The 27,926-nt window shown below is 42.4% G+C and overlaps 1 protein-coding gene across 1 annotated transcript; it reads left to right on the top strand.

Annotated features, from left to right (window-relative positions):
• Positions 1-5,670: 5,670 nt before the first annotated feature.
• On the top strand, positions 5,671-27,886 carry LOC308233263 (membrane-spanning 4-domains subfamily A member 8-like; the record flags this gene model as incomplete). The annotated part of the gene is made up of 7 exons (XM_080640163.1): positions 5,671-5,741; positions 7,257-7,476; positions 11,251-11,373; positions 14,930-14,989; positions 16,015-16,143; positions 27,495-27,608; positions 27,782-27,886. The coding sequence occupies 7 exons, from the start codon at positions 5,671-5,673 to the stop codon at positions 27,884-27,886; spliced, it is 822 nt and encodes a 273-aa protein (XP_080496289.1).
• Between the last annotated feature and the right edge of the window lie 40 nt (positions 27,887-27,926).

A 27,926-nucleotide genomic window follows, 5' to 3' on the forward strand; every position in this document is an offset into this window, starting at 1 on the left:
GCTGTGCAGGACGCAGATGATCAATGATTCTCTCTCATCATTGATGTTTCTCTTTCTCTCCCTCTCCCTTCCTCTCGGAAACCAATAAAAATATGTATTTAAAAAATAATAAATAAACTCTCATTTGAAAAATTAAAGCATGCACATTTATTAAAGAAGCAAGGCAAGCAAATCAGTACATCAGGCTTATGAAGCGCAGATCAGCTCTCAGCTAATATTAAGAGCCAGTTGGGTGGGGGTTTGAGACATTATAGATTACAAAATTCTGTCTATAGATTACAAAATTCTTCTGCAGAATATTTTGGTACAGATTAATTCTCAAGGTCCCTTTTTACTTTGTTGTGGCCTTCCCATAATTCATGAGAAACACCTGGCAATTTTATCTTGCCAAGCCTTGAGGTTGCTGGCTTTTCTGTGTAGGGAATAAAAAAAACACCAAACTTCCCTTTTTTCCTTTCCCCTTCCCCAAAAGGCTGATTAGTGGCTGAGGAAAGTTTCCCTCTTCTCTCCCCCTTTCCTCTGTTCTCTAATTGGAAAGTCATTTAACCATTTGCTCTCAAGCATGCCTGGTTTGGGGAGATAATGGCTTATTATTTACAAGCTGGCTGCAAATTGCCCACACTGTTTGGACTTGTTTTAACTTTCTTGGAATTTTCCTAGCTTTTCATTGCCCTTCATTGGCCCCCAAGTTCTTCCTTTAAATAAAAAATAGCCATAGATGTCATGTTTGTCTCCATCTGGGGCGGAGGAGAGGGATTGCGGGGAAGACCAAGGAGGAAAAAAAGTCCCCACTTGCCCATCCAGATCCATTTTCTGCTGTTAAACAGTTAGGTAAATGGTAAGACTGCGATGGAACATTCCAATAGGATAATTGGAGGGGCATTTCATACAGGAGTTTCCCCTGAAATGTGGGCAGGGTGTAGAGAAATCCCAAGTGACAGAACAATACTGTAGCAGGGAATAAAAACCTTGTACTACTCTGATGAACCATGAAACTGAATTAGAATGAAATGTACTAAAAAGCTAATAAAGGAACTCACATACTGACAGTTTCCTTATAAGCAGATTGTTGTTGCAGTCAGTTCCTTGCCTGACCAAGGAACAACCCTGACCGCAAGAATGTGGGCAAGTGACCAGTAAAATCGCTGCCAGAAATGTTGCCTAAATGTCCTGTTACCAGACACCAGCAGTAAAACTGCAGTTGGAACAATGAAACTGAAAGGTGAACATAGCTGATTAGCATGGTGGTGTGCAGGCAGGCTAAATAGCCATCGCAGACAGTGATAAAAATATTGAATTTATTTAAGGGAATGGGATGGGGGATGAGATATCCATGGGGAAGGGCTGCCCAGCACCGAGCAAGGGGGCATTGGGTCAATGATGGCAGCACCCAGGAGCTGGGATTTCATCCTTCTATGCAGTCACTGGCAGGAAACTTTTGTCTTCAGTGGTTTTGGGGGTTGAGGTGAGCTCGGCATGCAGATGGAATGTAAGTGTACGATCAGATATCTTCAGCACAGGTTCAATTCTTGGTGTCCAGCAAGGTTTCCCTGGTCTTTTGTTCTGTGGTGAGAGGCTTACAAATAGCCATTAAGAATTGTATTGCAGTACAGTCCTAACATTTCCCTTCTCTATCTATTTGTTAGTAATTATTCTTAACTAGTGGCCTGGTGCACAGATTCGTGCACATTGAAAGGAATTTAATGAGAAGGTGGATGGCGGGTCGGGACTGGGAGAGAGACAGGCCAGACACGTCCTGAAGCCAACCTCCCGTGGTCCCTCCCCGGCCAGCTGCACTTGGGGTGGTGCTACAGCGTGAAGGGCATCTAGGAAGTGAGCGGGGTCCCCACAGCAGGTGGGGTCCTCAGCTTGGCCTGTGGGGATCGGTCTGAAACCGGCTCTCTGACATCCCCCTGAGGGGTCCCAGAGTGCAAGAGTTGCTGTCATTGGGCAGCTCCTGAAGTTGAGCGTCTGCCCCCTCGTGGTTAGTGCGCATCATACTTACTGGTTGCTTAGCCTTTTATATATATAGATGGGGCGAAGGTGTCTATCTCTGTCAGTTGTCCTAACTAACAAAGCATCCCAGTGCTGTTGGCAGGGATATATAAATAAACAGTTACCCCACATATTAGAAACTTACCAGCTGGCAGCTTAGTATGTCCATTACTATAAGGGAGAGTGAAATGATCAGAACAGTTTATATTGTAAATGGAGGCCCAGTGCATGAAATTCCTGCATGGGTAGGGTCCCTAGGCCTGGTTGGCGATCAGGTCCGATCGGGGCCTTCCAGCTGCCAGCTGGAGCCTTCCTTCGTTCCGCGCTGCCCCCTGGTGGTCAGCACACGTCACAGTGAGCGATCAAACTCCCAGTCTCCCGGTCGAACTCCTGAAGGGACACGTTGCATATTAGCCTTTTATATACTAGTATATAGATTACTAGATACTGAAAGAATAACTAGAACACCTAGTAAAAGTCAGACATGCACCACAGGAAGCTACTGCAGCAGCCTTTAGAGAAAACATCCCTGCATCTTCTCCTGGACAGTGGGTCCCAACACATAAAAGTCCCCAGATGTGACTTTTCCCCCAAAATGAATAGAATGAGTATAAATCTGTATATCAGTAGTAGGTGTTCCAACTCCTACTAGGCAAGATGTAAAGGTCTGTTTACATAGGTTCCTCCTGAAAGGCAAAAGTATACCCAAGGCTGAGGAAACCTGTTGAGTGAGTAGGTAGGTAAAAGCTGGTCCTGACGCAGCCATGGCGTCACTTGTCTCATTTTGCTGCTTTTCTGGGCCTGGAGCTGAAATACAGCTGAGGCCTAGATGTTACCTTTAGGGAGGAAAGGGTCAGGGGGTTTAAACTGCCTGACCAGCGATATGAAAGATCTAGAGTCCAGACCACATGACAAGTGATATGCTAAGGTAGGAAAGGTTACTCGGGGTGAGGTTCTGGTTTTCCCAGTTTTGTTCCTTGCTAGGCATCTGGAGCTTTCTGTCCCGGTGAGTTTCTGTACCTGGCCCATCTTCATTGTTCTGGGGGTCTCAGGGTTTATATCCACCCCCAAGGATTTTTGGCACTGAATTTTTTTCAGAGAAGAAGCGGTGTCATATCTCTTCTATAACTGCTTTCTGCTGAAAAGGAATGACGTCTCCCTTCAGAGCTAAAAATCCTTGCTCTCTGTCAGAGGGACCATAAGACCTGGGCACAGAAAGAGGTTGTGATGGTATCTAGGGGTGGTATTTCCTGAGTATAAGTGAAAGGAGTTAATGTAGAATTAGGTAGTTAGGGTAAGGGATGGAAGAAGGAGGAATGGTGGAGCTAGCTGAAACAAAGGATGTGTTTTGCAATAAATAGGATGTTTTTTCTTAGAAGTGAAAGAGAATGTTGCAGAAAGGCCAGGAACCAATAAGAGAGCAGCACAGATAGACAAAGAGCAGGCCTTTAGCAGATATAAGGGGAAGAGCAGAATGCTTCCATGGCAACCCACTTGAATCTCCCTCCCAAGGAGCCACGCTGTGTTTGCAATAAATTCCTGCCTTGTTTGAACACCTCTGGTTTGTGGCTTCATTCTTTGATTCCTTGAGACAAGACCCAAGGAAAAATTTCTGCTCTCCAGTTCCAGTATCACAAGTAGGACTTATAACCTGGTGGAGACGAACTGTGGGGCAAAAGCTAGAATGACAACAATAATAATAAATAGTATGGTGGAAGGAAAAAGTTCCAGTTGCTAATGCCAAATCAAAGAATGAGAGGAAAATGAAACATTAGTTTGGGGGGTTATAGCCAAATATTTAAGGAAACAAATAAACAAAAAAAAAAAACCACTTCAGGATTTAGTTTAATTTAGCTCCTGTGAAAAATAAACTTTGAAGATAATGAACTGGAGCCTAACATTTACAACTGTATATATGGAGCCTACTGCAATATAATTTTCCCCCTAAAGTCACCCTCATTTTTATTAAAGAGCCAAATTAAGAGCAATTCATTTACTATATTGTCTACTTACAATTTGGCCTGATTATTTGCATGAACACAATAAGAATAACAATTGATTATGCAGGCTTTTAAAAACCTGCTTTGCTGGAATGTCATGATTGAGTTTTAATTAGCTCTTCAGGGCAAAGAACTGAGCCACCTAGCTGACATGAGGTTTTCCTGAAATTACTGTAGACTTGGGTGAGTTTCTTAAGTTCTTGAGGTCCCCAATAATGTGTTGAGGTTCTCTCCTTGCCATCTTCCAGGAAAGCAACCTTTGTTCCTTATCTGTAAAGACTGCCATGAACCATGTGATCAAGCAAAGTACCAGGCTTTTTCTTGCAAGTGGCTTTTGATTAGCTTTGAAGTTTTGAGAATGCTTTCTGGTGGTGCCCAGAGTTCAGGCACATCCTTTTCAGACATGACATTCCACAATTGGAAACTGGTCTCATTGAACTCCTGCAAAGAAACATATTGCCATGACTCACTCATTAAGAACTGCCAGATTCAGGAGGGATCAAGTAAGGAGAAAAATATAAAAGCTTCCATTTTGTTTATGAAGGCATAATTTACCAGATTGTTCTAGGGAAACACATGTAAGCTTCTTTATATCTGGAAGACAGAGAGATTTCCAAATAACTAATCTTTTGTCCTGATTAGTTGCCAGAATTTTATGTTTTTAGTCATTCTTCAGAGTTCTATAATTTTTCACTTATCGGGCCATCAAAATGAAAGGTGAACATGGCTGGTTAGCATGGTGGTGCTCAGGCAGGCTACTAAACAGCCATCTCAGACACTGATTTAAAAAATTAATTTTATTTAAGGGAAGGGGATATCCAAAGGAAGGACTGCACAGCACCATGCCAAGGGGACATTGTGTCGATGATGGCAGCACCCAGGTGCTGGAGTTTCATCCTTATATGCAGTCACTGGCAGGAAACTTGTCTTCAGTGGGTTTGGGTGCTAAGGTGAACTTGGAATGTGGATGGAATGTAGGTGTGTGGTCAGGTATCTTCAGGACAGTTTCAATTCCTTATATGGACTGACTCTTGGTGTCCAGCAAGCTTTTCCTGGTCTTTTGTTCTCCTGTGGCAGGAAGATTACAAATGACCATTAAGGATTGCATTGCCCTGCATTCCTAACAGAAACTACTAGTACATGATGAAGGGTTCATGTTTCTCCCCTGGGGGCTTTGTTATTCTCTCTTACATGCAGCCATATGCAGTACCCCTGAGTGCCCAGTTCGTTTCTGTGTCTCCCTGTCCACCAAGCACAACCCTTTATTCTCCACACCAACACTTATTATTCTCCACTAAACACTTATCCAATTGAACTGCATTTAATTGGTCACTTGTCATTCATAGGAAGTAAATGTGGGTGGGGAAACTGAGCTCTAGGCATCTAGTGACACGCCCTGCCCCTAGGGCTATGTCTTAGATCTTCCTAAAAGTATTTCCCAACTGAAACCAGTGTGATTGCTCTTTTGGAAATATTGAACTCACTGTGTTTTTTCTTTCCGGAATAATAGGTCGCCTACAACAAGCTCTGGGAAAGAGGAGCAAGGGAGACTTAGCCACTGGCAGAACAAAGTGAGTATACTTAATCTAATGGTTTCTATGGGTAGCTCAGGGATGCTGATAAGGTTTTTCTGCCAAATGAGACTTATGATAACTGTGGGTGTGAGGATGAGCCCATGGCTGGGTTCATTGTACTAGCTTTTGAGAGTGTCCTCCAAAAAAAGAGGAAGGAAAAGAATTCAGTCAGGTTAGACACTTTGCTTTCAGCCTTATTATACCCAGATCAGGGACCCCAGCCATGCCAGACTTTTGACCTTTACAGACAGGAGCTAATAAATGAATTCTGTGTGAAGCAGCAAAATTTATAATTCCTAATACAAAGTGCTCTCCTTTAAGAAAAATCAGGAAGACTTTGCAGCCAGAGAGCTTGTTCAAAATCTGTGTCATTGGACCCTAAATTGGAAATAATGAAACTTTTTTCTCTTTAGTTACCGTCTCTATAAAACAAAAGTAGTAATATATTATCCCCCCCACAGAGTTATAAAAATTAGAGATCATGTGTATAAACATCTGTGAGAGCAGCTTAGAAACAAACTACAGTGAAAGTGACATGATACCAAGTTACTTACCAGATACTCAGAGGGAGCTGTTACAATTATAACTAGTAATTATTGTCACTGTTGTTTAGGAACTTAGAACCTTATAGAAGGGATATCCATGGCGGTAAATATTTAAGTAAATATATGTATATCAGTTTATGGCATTGAGGAGAAAATGCAAGTAGTGTCTGAAGAATAGGAAAATAGATTAAAAATCCACCAGATAAAATGCCCCAAAGAATTCACTCTTTCAGATGGGAGATTCAGGTCTGCATGGTAAGTTATTTTAGAATGTTCTACAGCTGAGAGCCCTACCAACATGGCCAATCATCAGAGGTGAGTATTTCTGAAGGTGTACTGTACCATTTTATTTTCAAATGTATTTGTCATGCTACCTTTATGGAATTCTGTGAGTCATTACCTTTACCTAAGGTTTATTTAAAAGTTGCTTCCTGATACGTTATTACAATTCATTTTAACTTTTTCTCTAAATTTCCTGCACGAAACGTAAGAGTTCTGTATCCAAATGAAATGCACAGTGGAAGGAGCAAAATAAATTTAACTTCCTTTGTATCTCTTAAAAAAAAGAAAGAAATTTTAAAAACGAAACCAGAATTCACAAGTGACCTAGAACACTGAGCAGCATGAGCCCCCCAGTGAATATACTCAGCCCTGGCAATGGGCTTCCTTGGAGGATAAGGATCTCCACTTAACAAATATTTATATGACTGGGAACTAGGGGAATTCATGGCCACACTCCCAGCCTCAGTTTCCTTTTTCAGATATTGAGAGAATTAGAGTCACTGTTCTGGAGACTCTCCAGCTCTGCAGTGTTGAAGTACCACTTTGTGCAAAATGCCCTGCTAGGTATGATGAGAGATACTAAAGTGAAAACGACACAGCCCCACCCTCTGTAGTTCTTGTCCACTTTGGGCCTCGGTTTTCTCACCTGGAAAAATGGCCACCTGAGAGGATTCAAGATGTATTTGTAAAGCAGTGACTGTGTATGTGCCCTCTAACTGCTATCTAATATCTCTAAAACAATAAACCCATAGGGGATTTAGATGCTCAAATGAGTTAATGGAAGCAAAAGTCCTTTTTCAATGCAAACATTAATGCATATGTGAGGGATGATTCTACTGCATTTAATCTTAATATCGTGAATTTAATATCATGACTTTAGCAGGCCCCACGGCCAATTCTGTGTTTGTGATGGCATCCCACAACAGGTATCCTGTGATCCCGGGAAGCATGTCTCAGGTGCCTGTGTATCCACATAACCAACCCCAAGTCCACCAAATTCCTGGGAACCCACCTAGTTTGGAGCCACCTGTGTCTATGCAACCTGCCCAGAGATCCTTAAAAGAAGCCAAAGTTTTAGGGGTAAGTGAAGTTTCACACTGTGTGCACTGGCCACGTGGCTGGAGTCAGGCGTGGGAGGAGGTTTGGAAACACAGAAACTCCAAATCCAGCAAGTGGAGCTGGTGCTGACCCAGCCTTGCCAAACTCAGGTCTTTTAAGAAGCTCAGCTCTACAGCATCACCAGGGCCTCTGGATGGGACCTTGTATTATCTATCTTGGGCATTTTAGGAATGAAAAAACAACAACAAAGAAGCAGTAAATTGGAATGTTGGTCCTGTTGCCAGAATCCATGTTGACCCATGTGGCCTCTGGAAGAAAGTGGGCCCAGAAGGTAGATTCTAAACCCAATGTGCTTGAATGGAATCTTTCTCCAGTGGGAACAAAATAAGAGCTCACGATGATTTTTCCCCCCAAAGGCTGTCCTGGATGGGACAAGGGAAAGCCCACTCCATTACATGGGTAAATGAATACATGCATGGATTCTGATTCAGGCTGTCCAGGTTCAAATCCTAGCTTCACCCCCATTTACTGCTCATATCAATGTCAATCAATACAACCTGTATGAAAAGTTTTCTGTATCTGCCAAATTTTAAAATACATAATAATTCCATTTCTGAAACTTGTCTTATAGATATGTTTGTACACATAAGAAATATGACATGTATGAGGTTATTTATTGCAGCATGGTTTGTAATAGTGAAACTGGCTCAAATGATCCTCAGGTTCTTTTGCCTGCTGCTGTGAAGCCAAATACACGACACCATTGCTGATGGAAGGAAAGTGATTTATTTAGGTGCTGACTCCCTGAGAAGAGAGCAGGCTCATGTCTTAGCAACCATCTTAATGTCTCAGGGTAGGCAAAAGGTTTTTATAGAGGGATCGTGGAGAGAAGGGTATTAAGGAATGCTGATGACATTAGTTTTACATTTAAGCTCTCACATGGGTTTGATGCTCTCTTTCATGTCTGTCAGCATCTGGTATTTTTTTCTCTCTGTGGGTTTTATTTCTGGGGATAGGATATTGCAGGCCTGGCCAGCCATCGGCATCTATTACACAATTATGGTAGAGGCCAGTGAAAAGGGGAGTTGGAACTGCTTTTGCCTGTAACATACTTAAATATGGAATTATTAATATTTTAGACTATAAGTTTTATTAGTATATTCTTACTTTCAATCTTTGATTAGTTAGTCAATTAGACATGAGGTTTTTTTTTTTATATCCTATATCCTATACTCTGTTATAATAGGAAAAGAATGGGGATAACCAAAATATTTATCAATATAATACTGGTTAAATCAATGTATTATATGTCTAAAGAATGAAATGTGATGGAGCTATAAAAAGGATGCTTTTTGCCCTGCCAGACTCCATCTCCAGGAGGAGGCAACCAATCAATATTTCTTTCTCATAAGTATTTCTCTATCTCTCCCTCTCCCTTCCTCCTTCTCTAAAATCAATGATAACATATTTTAAATATAATATGTACATATATTATATTTAATAAAAATAAAGCTCTTTAGCTCCTTTTGTAATGATATGGACATACCCCCCAAGCTATACCATTAATGAAAAAAATAATTGGCGGCAGACATTTTGTATAATTTTCTAACATTTGTGCAAATTTAATGAAATAATATATTTGTATTCTTTGTTATGTTTGTATTATATACACATATTTATCATTTGGGCAAGAATATATATTAGTTTCTTAGAGCTGCCATAACAAAGTACTACCAATCAGGTGGCTTAGAACACAAGAAATTTACTGTCTCAGTTCATAAGTTTGTAATCAAAGTATCCATGGGACCATGCTCTTTTCGAAGGCTCTAAGGGTGTGTCTGTTCCAGGCCAGTCTCCTAGCTTCGTAGGTCCTTGGCTTGTGGCAGCAAAACTCCCATCTTGGCATTCTCCTGGGTGTGTATGTTTCTCTTCACATGGAATTCCTTTGAAAGGATAGCAGTCATATAGGGGCCACCCTATTCCATTATACCTCATATTATCTAATTGCATCTGCAGCAGCCCTATTTCCAAATGAGATCCCATTCAAAGTCACTGGAGGTTTAAACTTAAATCCTATCTAATAAAAGAGTAATATGCAAATTGACCATACCCCCCTATACCCACAAGCCACGCCCACCAGCCAATCAGGAGCGAGTATGCAAATTAACCCAACCAAGATGGCTGCGGGTACGGAGCGAGCAGGAGGCTTGGGTTTCCTTGGTGATGGAGGAAGCCAAACTTCCTGGCCGGTCCTGGCCTCCGCTCAAGGCTACAAAGTTTCAATTATAGAAGATAAATAAATCCCAGATCCCAGGGCCTCCGCTTAGGTCGCCAGGGGGCGTGGCTGGCCTGCAAACCACCACAGGCCCCTCGCCCAGGCCGCCCCATGCCCCAACGGAACCCCCACCCTGATCCAGGACACCCTTCAGGGCAAACCAACTGGCCCCCACCTGTGCACCAGGCCTCTATCTTATCTAATAAAAGAGTAATATGCAAATTGATCGTCACTCCAACACACAAGATGGCTGCCCTTATGTGGACACAAGATGGCCATCAGGGAAGGGCAGTTAGGAGGGATCAGGCCTGCAGGGGAGGGCAGTTGTGGGCGATCAGGCCAGCAGGGGAGCAGTTAGGGCTGACCAGGCCAGCAGAGGAGAGAAGTTGGGGGTGACCGGGCCTGCAGGGAAGGGCAGTTGGGGGTGACCAGGCCTGCAGGGGAGGGCATTTAGGGGCAATCAGTCTGGCAGGGGAGCAGTTAGGCATCAATCAGGCTGGCAGAGGAGTGGTTAGGGGGTGATCAGGCTGGCAGGCAGAAGCGGTTAGGGGCAATCAGGAAGGCAGGCAGGTGAGCAGTTGGGAGCCTGCGGTCCTGGATTGTGAGAGGGATGTCTGACTGCCCGTTTAGGCCCAATCCCGGTAGGCCTGATTGAGGGGGTCCCAGATTGGAGAGGGTGCAGGCTGGGCTGAGGAACACACACCCCCATGCACAAATTTCGTGCACCGGGCCTCTAGTATATTAATATGAGCCCTGGCCAGAGTTTCTCAGTGGTTAGAGTGTAGGCACGTGCACCAAAGGCTTGCAGGTTTGACTCACAGGCAAGGGCAGATAACTGGGTTGCAGGTTCAGTACCCAGCTGGGAGGCAGGCAATTGATGTTTCTCTCTCATATCAGTGTTTCTCTCTCTTACTCTTTATCTCTCTCCGTCTTCCATCATCCCTCCATTTCATTCTAAAAATCAATGAAAATAATATCCTTAGATGAAGATTAACAAACAGAGATATATAAATTTGATGAAAGAAGACACAATTCAGTCTAAAATAAGATTCCGAAGAAGTAAAAGATGAGCACAAAGACTTATCTACAAAGATGTTTATTGCAGTGTTGTTTATAATATGGAAACATATTATACCTGCCCAATATCTTTGGTCTTAATCCTCCACAGATCATCCACATAATGGAATGTGGAAAGACCTTAAAAAGCATATATTTAAAGAATACTTAATGCCATAGTGACGTTTTCATAATGAAATATTAAGTTAAATATGCAGAGCCTTTTTGTATTATCAGTGTGTATATTTAAAAAAATAATGGAAGGTTATGCACCAAAATATAAGTGGTTATTTTCTTTGAGTGGGGGGCAGTTATGGGAAGTATTGTTTCATTAGTACATTTTAAATATGACTTTATTGACCAAGATAACAAAATATTTATTAAAATAAAAAGGAGGCCCAAGAGTGCAGGGGTTAAGATCTGGCCTCAGAAACAAAGATCTCCGCTTTTGGCTCCCCTGACAGGCCATCCAGATCCTGATCGGCCTGATACACATCGGCCTGGGCATCATCATGGGGACCATCAAGCCTGGGCCCTACACCGCTGTCTCATTCTACGGAGGCTATCCCTTCTGGGGAGGCATCTTGGTAAGTAATGTAAGTTGCCCTGCAAGTGAGGACCAGAAATGCCAACACACTGGCAAGTTGTGTACTTTGCTGCGTAAGTTTTTTAGCCAAGAGAGCACATGGGCTGTGAACCCAGCTCAGGCCTTGTTCACCAAGAACTTTAGTCCATGTGGGAAGCCAGAACAAATACCACAGACTCGGTGGCTAAACAACAGACATTTATTTATTATCTCATAGTTCTGGATGCTGGAAGTCCAAGATCAAGGTGTGGGATGGGTTGTTTCTCCTGAGGCCTCTCTTTGGAATGTAGATGGCTATCTTCTTCCCTGTGTCTTCACATGGTTTTCCCTCTGCATGTGTCTGTCTTATTAGAACACCACTCAAATTATTTTAGGGCCCACCCATATGACCTCATTTAACCTTAATCATCTCCTTTATTTTTTTTAAATAAATTTTATTGGGATGGCATTGGTCAACATGAACATATAGGTTTCATGTGTGAATTTCTAAGTTATAAAATCTGTATATAGCCTCATGTGCCCACCACCCAAAGTCAAATCTTCTCCTGTCACCTCATATTAGGACCCCCTTTCCCCCACTCACCTTCCTCTGCAACCATGACACTACTGTTTTTGTTCATAAGTTTCAGTTTTATATCCCACATATGAGTGAAATAATATGGTTTTTAGCTTTTTCTGTCTGACTTATTTTACTTTGCATAATGTTTTCAAGGTCCATCTATGTTCTTGTAAATGACTCTATTTTATCCTTTCTTATGGCTGAGTGTTAATCACCTTCTTAAAGGTCCTATCTTCAAATACAGATGCTCTTCAACTGATGATGGGGCTACATCCTCAAAAACCCATCATAAATTGAAAATATCCTGAGTCAAAAAATGCATTAAGTACTACACTGTAGAGAATGGGTTGTTTAGGCTCGTGATTGAGTGGCTGACAGGGAGCTGAGGCTGGCTGCTTCTGTCCAGCATCACCAGAGAGTATCTTACTACATATAACTCACCCAGGAAAATATCAAAATTCAAATCCAAAGAACAGTTTCTACTGAATGCATATCATTTTCACACCATTGTAAAGTAAAAAAAAATCATAAGGCAAACTATAGTGAGTCTGGAAACATCTATACAGTCACATTTGGAGGTCTTAGGGGTTTAGACTTCAAAAGATGGATTATGAGGAGACAAAATTCAGTTCATATACCAAGTGACAGCCCTGTAAAGTGCCTTTGCCCCAAAGCAGGCAGCTTCCTAATTAGCCCACCTCAGAGGTTAGGAAACCTTTTCCTAGTTCATCAGCCCAGCGCTCAAGTGTTGTTGGACTCAGGCTCAGAGCTGGTGCTCCAGGAGAAAAACCCTTTCCCCAGGAGTTAAGATTGGCTTCCCAGCCACAGAACAGACATTAAGCAGTGGGAACTCAAACCGGAGTCCTCTGATGGGCTCAGAGTCCACCTTGTTGCAAAATATTTGGTATATTAGATGTTGTGTTTTTTATTTTTTTTTTCTGGAAAAGCCCACAGTTTTTATCACATTTTCAGGGTGATCTGGAACCTCTTAAAAGGTTAAGAACCAGAGGTCCTTTCTCTTGCCAATGTATTGCCTTTATGATTGTTTTCCACTCTTCTTAGTGTCTTCCCTCTTCCACAGGTGCACGCGCGCACACACACACAATCCAATCCCTCTCCCACCAACCATGTCTGTCTCTACCTGCCAAAACACAGTTTTTCTCTCTAATCACTTATCTGTGACCCAAGGCAACTTTCCTCACAAATAGCAAAACTCCAGAGTAACCTGGACATCAACCAAGTCACCATACACTGAGATTTAAATAAAAATAGCCTAGAGTCATTCACCACCCTCATACACACACAGCCTCTGCAAATGGCAGGGCTTAGATTCTTGGGAGCGTTTTTGTCCGAGTACCTGCTCTCTCTTGTTCCCATTCTTGTCTCATCTTCTGAGGCTGAGATCTTCTCTCTCTGTTCAGCACAGAGCCAGACTTGGAACTTAGTCAACCACAGACACCTGTGTGTATAACAGACTTCTGTGGAGTTTGGGGAAATGGAGAAAACTAACACCACAGCCACAAAACAGTTCCTATTGAGTGTTAGATTCTCTTAAGGCATCTCAAAGACCTTGGCCATCTCCCCTTCCACCAGGCTGCTCAGGTCCCATCACCCTTATGACACCACCCTCCCTTTTTCCTACAGGGCACCTTTGCTCTTTGTTGCCTTCTTGACTCCAGGACTATTTATTTCCTAAAGGTCATATGGTCCTCCTCCAAACAAAAGGCCCTCTCCTTAGGCATCTCAAAAGGACCAGCAGGGACATCAGAAGTCCAGCCTTCTGTTTCTTTCCTTCCCCATCAAGTCTCTATAAAAAGAAGGACATAATGATTCACAGTTATTCTTCCATTTATAGGAAACATGGCATTCCTCTTAGAAGGCACAGGTGGCTAGAGTAAGTTTTCATTGTGAATATCAATTTCCATTCCCTGATGTAGAATGAGTACAGGATGAGGGTTAAGAACATGAGATCTGGGGTCAACTACCTGGATTTGATTCCCAGATATGCTATTTGCTGGATGGTCTTGGGTGTGTTATTCAAAATCTCTAAGCCTCAGTCCACCCCTCTATAAAATAGGAATGATAATGGTGCTTGATGGGCCATCATCGAGTTAAGTAAGGCAAAGTTAAAAGCAGTTTGGGTAGGACTGAGCAAAGCTTCCATTAAATCATAGCTGATGCCCTCTCTAACCCTCACTGATAACAAAGAATTCCATCAGCCACTATGCCTGCAGAACATTAGTGTTGAAATAAATCCAAACATTCTACCCTGTAGCCCTCATAGTTGATGTACTGCATATTGCAGAGAAGCAACATTCTTTGGATTAACTAAAAGACACATTGGGCTGATATCTCAGTAGTGAAAATGTGTGAATCCCTTCCCCCTTCCCTCCAGAACCCCTGTGCCTGAGTGAATCATTTTGGGAGGCCAACAAGATGTGCCTGTGGGAAAAGAAAAGGCAAGAAAAGAAGTAATTGTATTGAGTATCTACCATGTATAGGATCTACCATGGGCAAGATATACCAAATGCTAGAAGCAAGGGACAAATTATCATGATAATAACACTTAGGAAGACATACAGTTTTCCTCATTTTTTGAAGAGGAAATCGTCATTAAGAAAAATTAATAACTTACACAAGATCACAGGAGTTTAAAAACTGGTATACTGGATTCTAAAATATATATTTATCCCTAGTCACTGCCCTGTCATGTGATACAAAATAGCCTTCCTTCCACATCTTCCTTCCTTCCTTCCTTCCTTCCTTCCTTCCTTCCTTCCTTCCTTCCTTCCTTCCTTCCTTCCTTCCTCCCTTCCTCCCTTCCTCCCTTCCTCCCTTCCTCCCTTCCTCCTTCCTTCCTCTTCCCCAAGTTGAGTAGGAGATCCCAGCAGAGGATCCTAGCATGTTTGAAAGAATATGTGTGTGACCAGAAGCTTGGAGCTTGAAGGTGGGGCCCTGACCACTGACCTTTTTCTAAACTCCCTCTCTTCGGTGCCAGTTCATCATTTCAGGATCCCTCTCAGTGGCATCAGAACAGCTACCAAGATCTTCTTGCCTGGTAAGTCACATCCTGAGACAGGCTCTCTGAACCGTGGACCCTTAGGAGAGACACACAACAAGGGAAAGAAGCTCACACACAATGCCTCCTTCATCCTTGCACCTACTTATAACCAGACATAGGGCACTGACATGCATATTCACTCATACTCACTTACAAGACCACATGAACCTGGACAGAGTTACAAATGGGAAAAAGTCCAGAAGATTCGGTGGAAGGAAGGGCAGCTTCAGGGTATGGAGAGACAGAGAGAATAACTTTCCTAAGAGGATCTTACAAGAGGAGGCAAAAATTTACTAGGGGTGCATGGCTCTCGCCTCTAGCAGAGCAGGCACTGACTGCCTGCAGCACACAGAGCCCAGTGCCAGACATTTCTACAGGGGAGCAAGGGGAAGCTCAAGCAGCAGCTTCCCAAAGGAATCCTTTCAAACAAGTTCTGTGAATTAACGCAGGCAAGGATTGGTGGCCCCAAGTATTGGACCATGAAAGTACCTTTGTTTCCCCAGGATGGCCCGGTCCCACACCAGATGAGATCTATTTAAAAACTCCACAGGGAAAATCAATTCTGGGTGTGCCTTTCTGCACGTGGACCAGAATCATGGAGCATCAGAGTTGGTCACATCCCAAAACACTTTGGTTGAGTCTTCTAGCCATGTCCTGTGGGATAAATGAGTCCAGTGATTCCTAAACATTATTCTTGGGGATACTTGTCCCACAAGATATTTTATGAAGATGGTTAGATAACTTGGGAGGGATCTCTATTTAGTAGTCTCCTCTCCAGGGGATCCATATTCCTTGTTAAAGGTTCTGAGAAGTCCTGCACAAAAGACCTAACTTTGTGCAACCCAGGTGTTTTCAAAGTTAATTTACCACCAAGCCTACTGTATTTTGCACAAGACATCTCTTTACTTGCCTCACATCTAGGGTTCCTGGAATTCAAATTATGAAGCACTTGTTGAGTCCCTGTTCATCTCAGCTACAATTGTTTTCCTCTCTCATACTGACCCTCTCTGTACCTTCTTCAGCTGAAAAGTAGCATGGGATTGAGTATCGCCAGTGCAATCTGCTCTATGATTGGAATCATGCTCCTCATCACAGATATGGTTATCAACTCCCTATATAGGTACCAGGACCCCTCTCATTACATTGATATGGTAAGTATCCCTCTTGACCAATTCTCCTCCGGGTTCCAATGTCGCTGTCTTTAGGAAATCATTGGAAAAGGCCCAACTCCACCAGGCTTCTTTACCAAGCACCAAAGAAAACAAAGCTCTCTAAATCAGAATAGAGTTTCAAGTCCATTACCTGTAGATTTATTGCTGTTACTCTAAGCATGTGACTTTTCTTAATCTTGTTTCCATCTTTATAAAACAGTACCTACCTTTTGACATTGTTGGGAGAATTAAATGCAGTTATACAGAAAATACATCAGTACCCACCAACCTGCTCATCTTCCTGCCCATTACTGTGGACAGAAGGATCAGCAAAGGTGTTAAAAAAAAAAAGGATATAGTGTGAACATTTAAGGTTTTGCAGGCCATCTGGTCTCTGTTGCAAATACTCAATCCAGTGTGAAAGCAGCCATAGAAATGAATAGGCGAATGAGCCATCCCATGCTATAGACCCATTCTGTCAAATAGAAATCTAATGTAAGCCACATGTGTGATTTTACATTTTCTAGTCTCTGTATTAAAGAGTGAAAAAAACGGAAATTAATTTCCACAATACATTTATTTAACTCAATAAATACAAAACATCATTTCAATGTGTAACCTGTATAAAAAGTTATTAATTCAATATTTTGCATTTTAGGTGCCACATCTTAGAAATCCAGTGTGTATTTTGCCTTTACAACACATCTCAAGTCCTCACGGGACAGTTGGCTAACATCTGAAAATTCAGCTATAGATGAGTCCGATATAAACTCAATGTCTCCCTCTACACAGCAACCCTGCCCTCTCTGCTCACTCAAGTTATCACTCCATGTGCTTCTCCCCTCTCCCTGGCCCCACCTCTCTTCTACATCACTACCTGCCATTTGCTACAGCTTTTCCATCAACATCTGAACACACGTCTGTCTCTTTCATCTTCGATAACACACTAACCTTCTCTTGGTTATTTCAGCTATCACTCCATTTCTCTGGCTCTCTCTGCAGAAAATTCCTTAAAAGAATTGTCTGCCTCACTGTTTCCAATGCTCTCCTCTCATAATCTCTCTTTAACCCATGCTAGCCATACTTTTAGCCTCAGTTCTCCAAAAACCTCCTCTACTCAAGCGCCCAGTCATTCCTCCTCTTTGGTGGACTTCCCGTTGGCTTCCAGGCCCTGCAGCTGTTGTTTCTGCACCCACACTGGTTGCTCTCTTCTCTGTCCCTTTTGCTGGTTCTTGTCTTTCCTCCAACTTCTCACACTCCGTCCTCAATCTTCTTCTGTTTCTCTCTCTACTCTCTGCCTTAGCAATCTCATACAGTCTGGTGACTTGAAACACTTTCCTTATGACAATGACTCCAAATGCCTATGTTCCAGCAAATCATCTCTCAAAAACTCCAGTCTCCAGTATCCAGTTGTTCACTTACCATCTAATATTTGGATATTAACATATCCAAATCTCATCTCCAGATTTTACTTCCCAAACTTTCTCTCAGGTTGCCATTTCTAGGTTGATGGCAACTGCATCCTTCCAGTCACTCAGGACAAACTCTGGTGAAATCATTCACTCACTCTGCCTCTGGCACCTCTGAGCCAGTGCCTCAGGGAATCCTGCTGAATTCACCTTTAAAATGCATCCAGCATCCAGCCATTTTCACCAGTTCCTCAGTCACCACACTGGCTGGAGCCACCACCCCTGACTTCTAATCTCAGTTCTGCCAATATCTGATCTCTTTCATCCCGTGCAGCCACACACCTCTGGCTTCAGTCCAGAAGAAGGAGGGCTGGATTTCAACATAGCTTACCAAAAGATGAGCCAAGGGATGGGGTGCCCCAAGGTCTCAACAAGCATGAATTAATACTCACCAAATAATAGCTATCTAAACTGCTTAAGGAACCCTTCTCCCTCATAGAAGGTTTTATTTATTTATTTATTTATTTATTTATTACAGTTGAGAAACAATACCATATTAGTTTCAGGTATATGGTGTAATGATTAGATACACATATCTTATGAGGTAACTACATTCCCTATACTGTACTTTAATTTACCTCCCTGTGACTGTTTTTATAATTCCTTATTTGTTGTTCTTAATACCCTTCACCTTTTTTTATCCATCCTCCCAACTCTCCTCCCATTAGAAAGCTTTCTTTATAAAAGAATTAGAGGCCTGGTGCACAAATTCATGCACGAGTGGGGTCCCTCGGCCTGGCCAGTGATCAGGCTGATAGGGGCCGTTTCACCCTGTCCCGATTGGGGCCATTGGGAGCTGACTGGCTGGGTAGGGGCCACAGGAGGGCTCTAGGGCGTATCCGGCCCTCTCGCCCACTCCTAATCAGCTGGACCCCAGAGCAAGCTAACCTACTGGTCAGAGTGTCTGCCCCCTGGTGATCAGCGTGTGTCATAGCGACTAGTCAAGCGGTCAACTGATCCATCGGACACTTAGTATATTATGCTTTTATTATATAGGACGTTGTTGTTAAAAACATTTGAAAAAAAACCAGCATCATTTGTAAAGGCCCCTCCACCCTAAGCTTCTGTGATTCCGTTACTCAGACATCACCAGCCTGCTGTTCCCCTAGCCTAAACACATGTCCAAACCCACATCATTGGATCTTCAACTGAAAATGAAACTTTCTCTCCTCAGTGCCCTGAGGCACTATTATTGGCTCTTTTATAGCTCTTACCAAGTCTGATTTAAATTATGACTATCTCCATCTGTATCTGCCTCCCTCACTAGACTGTGCCTCTTGGGATGCTTTCTTAGCCATTCATAGCAAATAGATGTTTAATAAGTGCTTGATAAATTGAGAGGGAAGAGAAGGAAAGTGCTGAGGAGAGGTCTTTCCATGAGAGAATTCTCTGAGCAGCCAGCTATCACCAAAGCCATTTTAAAAATTATAATTGACCAACATTTGTTTGATACCTATCATGTGCCATGCACTTTCACTTTCATATTCAGTCTCTCCTGTAATTGGAATCCAAATGTTATTGGGGTCATTCATCTCTTGTCCTTTTATGATTGAAGTGGATTCTACCCAAATTCTCTCCCCAGATACAGTGGGAGATCCCATTTTCCTGAGCATTGTTGAAGAACAGCCAGGGAAGGGCTTAGATGTCTCCTGATGCTACATGAAATCGACTACTGCTGAATTAGTTCCATTTGAGGATCCTTTTACTGACCATTTTTCTTAAGTTAAAGACAGTCCCAATTATTTCTCTCCACAAAATGCCACAGTCACAAGCCAGGAAGGTTGCTTTAGTAGCTGACTTTCTCTAAAGATTCAGAGAGGTGGTGGATGTAACTACTGATGCCTAGAGGTTAGACATCCCTGCTTTATAATATCTTAATTTCTTACAAGATGCCTTTCTTTGCAGACTCCACCTTCTCTTCATGTTTCTCAGTCCCGTCTTTCTCCTTTATTCATCTTTCTTTGCTCTATCCATCTCCCTTTGCTATCTCTGAGGATTGTCCATACTCCCAAATTTCTCTTCGCTTCCTACACAGAACAGTTTCACTGTCTCACTCCAGACCCTATCCTTAGATTTTGTGCCCTGTACCCGAAATAAGTCATCAAGGTGTTTCCCTAAACAATGACTATTCTTTTCCTTAGAAGAACACAGGTCGTAAGTGTTAAAATAATTCTTTTACAAACACACTTGACCCTCACAAAACCTGGTGAGATCATTTCTCCATGAGGCTGAGATGAGGTTAGAGGTCTTCCTCAAAGCCCTAGCCATGGTCCATTGCAGAGCCATGCTTTGAGCCAGACCTCACATTCCCGGGGCAGCACTCATGACCTCCGTGTTCCTCCTGGTTCCAGGCCTTTGGACTAGCTACTTCTGCCGTGCTGTTCATCTTTAGCCTCCTGGAGTTCTGCATTGCCTGCACGTCTACCCACTTTGGCTGCAAACTCGTCTGCTATTCACATAACAACGTGAGTGTGTAGGATCGTCAGTGGGTGGAAAGATGCTCAAGAGTGTGAGAACTAGAGAGGTTTTCAAGCTTCCTCTTCTTTCCCAGGCACATGGGGAATCCCAGAATGTCTAAAGGCCTTTGTACAATTGTGGTTCTGACTAACGCAACTCCATGTACTTGTCTTTTTCAGGGCACTGTGGTTGTTCAAACCGTCTATGTGACACACCCAGTGGCCAATCCTGAACCAGTGAACTCTCCACCATCTCATTCCAGTGAGGTCCAGGACTCCCAATAAGCCAAAGGTTCTAGAAGCATCTTTCACTGGAACTAAAAGAAGAACTCCCCTTTCTGATCTTCTGATACTCAGCTTCTTCCTTCCCTGACAAACTAAGAAATGTGTCTCTCCAACTGTCGGCACCCTGTACTTCATTCACTTCAGCTTGGTTAATCATGCTGTTTCTTCATTTAAATGGAGACAGGACTTTAAAGTGGATTTGAGCAAAGAGGTCCTCCCTAGGGCATCTGTCTAGTGCACATATGCATGTGCTTTCCTGTGTGAGCTTATGAGCTAGTGAAACAAATGTCTAGACAACCCAAGCTTCATTCTCCCAATCATTCACTCACTGAATAAAAGTGCACTGAGCATTTGATACATTCAGAACTCAATTAATGGCGGGATGAGGGTGAACATGGTGAATTTGCAAAGTCCTTGACCTCAAGGAATGTCTGCCTCACAAGAGAAGAAGAACACGCTAGCAATTTTCTCTAACTTAAGGCAGAATGTGGGGATGTGTACAGAGATATCAGAGAGGGAAATGATTTATTCTGGCATTGATTGGAAAAGCAGAGAACAAGCCTGGTTGAGGAAGCAGCATTTGTTGGGGGCATTAAAAGAGAGTGTGTGGTTTTTATGTTGTTTTTTAGTGCAATAATATACCATTATTTTGAGAAGACCTTCAGAGAGAATCATCCACTGAAATTATTATGCTTTTTATATGCTGTTGCCACTGATGCAATAATACTCAAGAACAAGCATTGTCTTAAGATATCTTCCAAAGTTATGAGGCAATTACATCTTTATTTAACAAAGTTCAGAACTCATTCAAAGAAGTTATGTATATAACTTCTAGATGTCGGCCCTTTCAATTTAAATATTATTACCCATGATGGCCAATTGGCTCCCTAAAGGTTATGTGCCTGCAGGTTATGGAAATTATCTGTAAATTCCAGGTGCCATCAAGTTTTCCTTTGCTGCACAGCCTGGCAATGACTCTTTTTATTATTATTAAGTACAGACATGTTTTTACTCTTGTAAATATTTTTAGGCTCTGACTTTACCTAAGAAGTTTCCTCTCAATAGCTTGATGTTCAAAGTTCTGTCTCTTTCTGCACCTGTGCCTTCTCTGACCAGGGAGCCTTTGGATGCCCATCAGCCAGTCAGGAACAACTGAGATTCTACAGTGTGTTTTCTAGAACTTAGTGGGTCTTAGGAAATGACAGACAACAAAAAATGTCAGTTGGAGCATGTACTGTTCTGATTTAGACCAGCCCTCCACCTATCTGTTTTGTAAGCTGAGTCCAATGTTAGTACACTGAGCTCCCCATCATGGGCTGACTTGTTTGGACCAGTTTTGGAAGGCTGGATGGTCAGAGTGAGTCTGGCCCTCTCTCCTTCTTTTTCTTTGTTGTTGCCTCTCACTGCCCCATCGGATTTGACATCTTCTCACTCCACAGATCTCTAGTCCTCCAAATTGATCCTACACTCTCTTCTCAGCTTCCTTCCTGACTTATCTGACCTCTGAGTTAACATAAACACTCCAGATGTGTCTCACCTCCTACATGTGCATCATCTCAGAGAAAGCATCTTCCAACACACCTGGTGCTTCTTCAGAGATGGATACCTTCTACCTGCCCTGCTGAAATCACCGTGGGGCTAGTTTGAAAAGAGTCCCTTTTTTATCCTACTACCTACTTTATTAGTTCTGTGTGCTAGGCCCATCATCCCAGAGGATTCCTTCCCCAACCTGGAGTGATAGCTCACTGCCTCCAGCAGGTAATAAAATTGCATACTTGCCCTGCACTGTCCCACAAGCAATCTGTCTGCACACCTCCATTTTTAGGCTCTGACTTTACCTAAGAAGTTTCTCCCATTTTCTTCAGATCAATGACACATAAAAGCTGGAAGAGACCTACGAATCAATGGAAATGCACAGTTTCCATCGATGGAGGGCAGAAATATTCCCAGGGTTATCAAGCTTCATTTATGACCATTTCATTTTGCAGTACATTCAGATACCTCATTGCTTTTTGAAGGTGATGGTACCCAAAATTATATTAAGATCATCACATGAACATATGTCTCAACCTATGGTGGGATCTCTCTTGGTGCATACATTTTTTGGAATATTTTTCACTTTCCCTTCCTATGTCATAACAAAAGGGATTGATATTATATTTGCCTTGGTTAATTATAAAAATACTCATTTTCTCTACTACATTCTGTACTTTGCCTTGATGTGACTACACAGATTAATATTTTATTCTTCCTTTTCCTATGTTAGACTAATAAGTCTACTCCTTTATAACTTAATTTTGTTATTTATTACTTGCTAGTGTCCTGGTGCATGGATTCATGCACATTGAAAGGAAATTAATTAGAAGAAATATTTTAATATTTCTCTACTCGCCCTTTCTCTATAACAGAAGTGTCAACCAAATTCACGGTCAACAATGACAGATCGAAACACAATTGGCACCAGTGAGAGCTTTATATGTATTGCGCATGCGTGAGTTAACTTAACCTTTTATATATATAGAATAATCGTGCTTAATTAGACTTGCTTTCTGATTTAGCTAAACTTTTTCCAGCCCAGCTTCTCTTTCAGGGAGTTGTCAGCAACACAGCAGTAAATATCAACACGAAGCATTTTATTATTGTAGATCACACAGGGAGAACAAAGGGTAAAATATTTAACTGTAGCAGTGTTTGACTATATTCTGCTCAGTGAGAAAACCTGAAATCATTTATTGGGAGCCCTGTGTTAACTTGCATGATTAGGATTCAAGGTTCTTCCTTTAAATAAAAATAGCCATAGATGTCATGTTTGCCTCCATTTGGGGCAGGGTGGGTGTGGGGACCCTATCTAGAGTGTGTTGGATGTTCAAGGCCACTCTGAGCATGGGAATCCTAATCAGGGTGTTCAAGGCTAAGTTGCTATAAGCAGGTGCAAGAAGCAAGGACACGCTATCTTACTGTATGTATACTGCAAAAGGGAGCCCTTCTCTAACCCAAAAATAGTGAGGTCACTATTTGGAAAGAAGCCTCTTTTGTCTAAGTTAGTATTAAAGTACGTTACTGACCAGCAGGTAGCAGGCTCAGAGGTGGCTACTTAGTGAGGCTGTAGCTCTAAGGATGGCTCCTGTATAGCTCCTATGTTGAGGCTACTACTTTGTAGGAAAGATGTATTGTTACCTAGCTGGTGTACAGCTACTGGGGACTGTACTTTGAAGAACTGCTTTGTCTAATAGCTTATGTCTCAGCAATGGCTACTTGGGCTACAATAAAGACTCTCTTATATACTCACAACTTCTCAGGGCTTCTCCGTCAAATACCCGGCATCCAAGAAGGTCCAGTCCCTGGCAGAAGGGCTCAAACCTGATGTTGGGGGAGACCAAGGAGGCAAACAAGTCCCTACTTGCCCATCCAGATCCATTTTCTGCTGTTAGAGCAGTTAGGTAACTGGTTATGTTATCAGAGAATCACACAGGTGGAATTTTTCCGTTGCTAGTGGGATTCTTACGATATCTTGAGAAAATGAATTTCCTAAGACTCACATGGGAGAATGAGATGTGGTAGAAAGGTTTATTCAAGTGAAATTATATCCCTGGGGTGCAAAGTCCCATTTCTCTTAAACCAGTCCTGGAAAATGTGCAGCTGGGGCTTCAGCAGAGCTAGAAGCAAAGCCAGTGTCCAAAGTTTCCATTCCATGAAGGAGTTGAGTTGGGCACAGCATCAGTCTAGTCACAGTGCATCAGTCCATTGTATGGAGTCCACAGGGCTGTGAGAGACATGGGTGCATGCAGGGGAACATGCCCCCTGTAACAGGGGAGCCAGGAGCACAAGAGGGCCAAGAGAGAAAAGTCCTTTGATCAGGAGCTTATCTATCTCAAATTCCACCCTTGTGGTGGCCATGTCTATTCTGGCCAATGCCCTGAACCCAGGTGTCTGACAGATAACTACTTTCCTTTACCTCATTTAGACCTTACTGGGCATACATCTATTATCTAGTCTCTTCCCCCAGTGGTGTGTGGGGAACAGACCTGGAGAGTGTTAAGTGGCAGATTCCTGGCAGAGCTGTACAAATGGCATGCCTATATTATCTGGCCTTCTTTTTGACACTTTTCTGTTAATAAATAAATAAATAAACAAATAATAACCGGGTTAATTATAATGGTATCAGTAAGACTGCAAAATAGGATAATTTGAGGGACATTTAATTCAGGATTTCCCTCCAAAATGTGGGTTCTGAATCCAAAATAGGAGTTCTGAATTCAAATGAAATGCACAGTGGAATAAGCAAAGTAAAGTTAACTTACTTTGTGTCTCTACAAAAGAAATGTGGGCAGGGTGTACAAAAATCCCAATATTGTAACAGAAAATAAAAAATTTATACTATTCTAACTATTAAACAGAATTAGAATAAAATGTACTAAAAGTAATAAAGGAACTCACATACAGCTTACTTTTACTAGTAAGCTAATTGTAGTTCCTCCCTCCCTGACTGGAAGAATTTTGGCAAATGTCGAGCAGAAATGCTGCCTGAACATCCTCTTCCCCTTCCCGGAAGCCAACAGTGAAACTTCAGGTGGAACAATGAAACTACTTGATGAAGGGTTCCTGTTTCTCCTCTGAGGGATTTGTTATTCAGTCCAACAGGCAGCTATACGCAGTACCTTGAGCGCCCAGCTCAAGCAACCCTTTCTTTTCCACACAGATACCATTAAACACTGGGGTAGCTGTTACAATTGAACTGCATTTAATTGGTTCCTTGTCAATTATAGGAAGTATATGTGGGTGGGGCAGCTGAGCTCCAGGCAGCTGGTAACCTGCCTTGCCCCTAGGAGATGAACTTTGTTTTGGATCTTTCTAAATATATTTTGTAACTGAACCTGGTGCGTTTGTTCTTTCCAGAAAAACAAGTTGCTTGTTCTTCTGTTTCTCTCTCTACTCTCTGCCTTAGCAATCTCATATAGTCTGGTGACTTGAAACACTTTCCTTATGACAATGACTCCAAATGCCTATGTTCCAGCAAAACATCTCTCATAAACTCCTGTCTAGTATCCAGTTGTCCACTCTCCATCTTATATCGATATTAACATATCCAAATCTCATCTCCGGATTTTATTTGCCAAACCTTCTCACAGGTTGCCTTTTCCAGGTTGATGGCAACTGCATCCTTCCAGTCACTCAAGACAAACTCTGGTGAAATCATTGATTGACCCACTCTGCTTCTGGCACCTCTGAGCCAATGCCTCAGGGAATGCTGCTGAATTCACCTTTAAAATGCATCCAGAATCCAGCCATTTTCACCAGTTTCTCAGTCACCACACTGGCTGGAGCCATCACCACCTGACTTCTAATCTCAGTTCTGCCAATGTCTGATCTTGGAAAGAGATCTCTTCCATCCTGTGCACCCACACACCTCTGGCTTCAGTCCAGAAGAAGGAGGGCTGGACTTCAACATAGCTTACCAAAAGATGAGCCAAGGGATGGGGTGCTTCAAGGTCTCAACAAGCATGAACTAACACTGACCAAATAATAACTATCTAAACTGCTTGAGGAACCCTTCTCCATCATGGAAGGCTGTTTTTATTTTTCAGTTACAGTTGACAAACAATGCTATATTAGTTTCAGGTATATGGTGTAATGGTTAGACACATATAACTTATGAGGTGACTACATTCCCTATATTGTACTTTAATTTGCCTTCCTGTGACTGTTTTTGCAACTCCCTTATTTGTATTTCGTACTACCCTTCACATTTTTCACCCATCCTCCCAGCCCTCCTCCCATTAGAAAGATTTCTTTATAAAAGAATGTTGTTGTTAAAAAACATTTGAAAAGGACCAGCATCATTTATAAAGGCCCCTTCTCCCTAAGCTTCTGTGATTCCTTGTCTAAGACATCATCATACTACTGTTCCCCTTGCCTGGACAGATGTCCAAACCCACATCACTGAATCTTCTATGGAGAATGAAACTTTCTCTCCTCAGTGCCCTGAGGCACTATTATTGGCTCTTTTATAGGTCTTGCCATGTCTGATTTAAATTATAACTATCTACATTTGTATCTGCCTCCCTCACTAGATTGTGCCTCTTGGGATGCTTTCTTAGCCTTTCGTAGCAAACAGATGTTTAATAAATGCTTGCTAAATCAAGAGGGAAGAGAAGGGAAGTGCTAAGGAGGGGTCTCTCCATGAGAGAGGATTCTCTGAGCAGCACCTATCACCAAAGCCATTTTAAAAATTATCGTTGACCAACATTTGTTTGATACCTACTATATGCCATGCGTTTTCATATTTATTCTCTCCTGTAATTGGAATACAAATGGTTATTAGGGTCATTTATCTCTTGTCCTTTCATGATTAAAGTGGATTCTACCCAAACTCTCTCCCCAGATACAGTGGGAGATCCCATTCTCCTGAACATTGTTGGAGAACAGCCAGGGAAGGGCTTAGATGGCTCCTGGTGCTCATGTGAAATCGACTACTGCTGAATTAGTTCCATTTGGGGATACTTTTACTGACCATTTTTCTTAAGTTAAAGACAGTCTCAATTATTTCTCTCTACAAAATGCCACAGTAACAAGCCAGGAAGATTGCTTTAGTAGCTGACTTTCTCTAAAGGTTTGGAGGGATGGTGGAGGTAACCACTGATGCCTGGAGGTTTGACATCTCTGCTTTGTAATGTGTTAATTTCTCACTAGATGCCTTTTTCTGTAGACTATACCATCCCTTCACGTTGCCCAGTCCCATCTTTCTCCTCTAAACATCTCCCTTTGCTCTCTCTGAGGACTGTCCATACTCCCAAATTTCTCTTCACTTCTTACAGAGAATAGTTTTACTGTTTCACTATCTCACTCCAGACACCATCCTTAGGTTTTGTGCCCTGTACCCGAAACAAGTCGTCAAGGTATTTCCCTAAACAATAACTATTCTTTTCCTTAGAAGAACAAAGGTAATAAGTGTTAAAATAATTCTTTTACAAACACACTTGACCCTTACATAACCTGGGGAGATATTTTCTCCATGAGGCTGAGACCAGGTTAGAGGCCTTCCTCAAAGTCCTAGCCATGGTCCATTGCAGAGCCATGCTTTGAGCCAGACCTCACACTCCAAGGGCACCACTCATGACCTCCATGATCCTTCTGGTTCCAGGTCTCTGGAGTAGCTACTTCTGCTGTGCTGTTCATCTTTAGCCTCTTGGAGTTCTGCATTGCCTGCACGTCTGCCCACTTTGGCTGCCAACTTTTCCACTTTTCACACAACAACGTGAGTTTGTAGGACCCTTAGTGGGTGGAAATATGTCCTAAAGAGTGTGGACACTAGAAAGGTTGTTAGGCTTTTGTTTCCTGTCTGGGCACATGGAGAGTCCCAGAATGTCTAAAGGCCTTTGTGCAATTGTGGTTCTGACTAACGCACCACCATGTACCTGTCTTGTTCAGGGCACTGTGGTTGTTCAAACCATCTATGTGACAAACCCAGTGGCCAATCCTGAACCAGTGAACTCTCCACCATCTTATTCCAGTGAGGTCCAAGACTCCAAATAAGCCAAAGGTTCTAGAAGCATCTTTCACTGGAACTAAAAGA

Source organism: Plecotus auritus, assembly GCF_963455305.1.
Source record: "Plecotus auritus genome assembly, chromosome: 9".
Taxonomy (NCBI): domain Eukaryota; kingdom Metazoa; phylum Chordata; class Mammalia; order Chiroptera; family Vespertilionidae; genus Plecotus; species Plecotus auritus.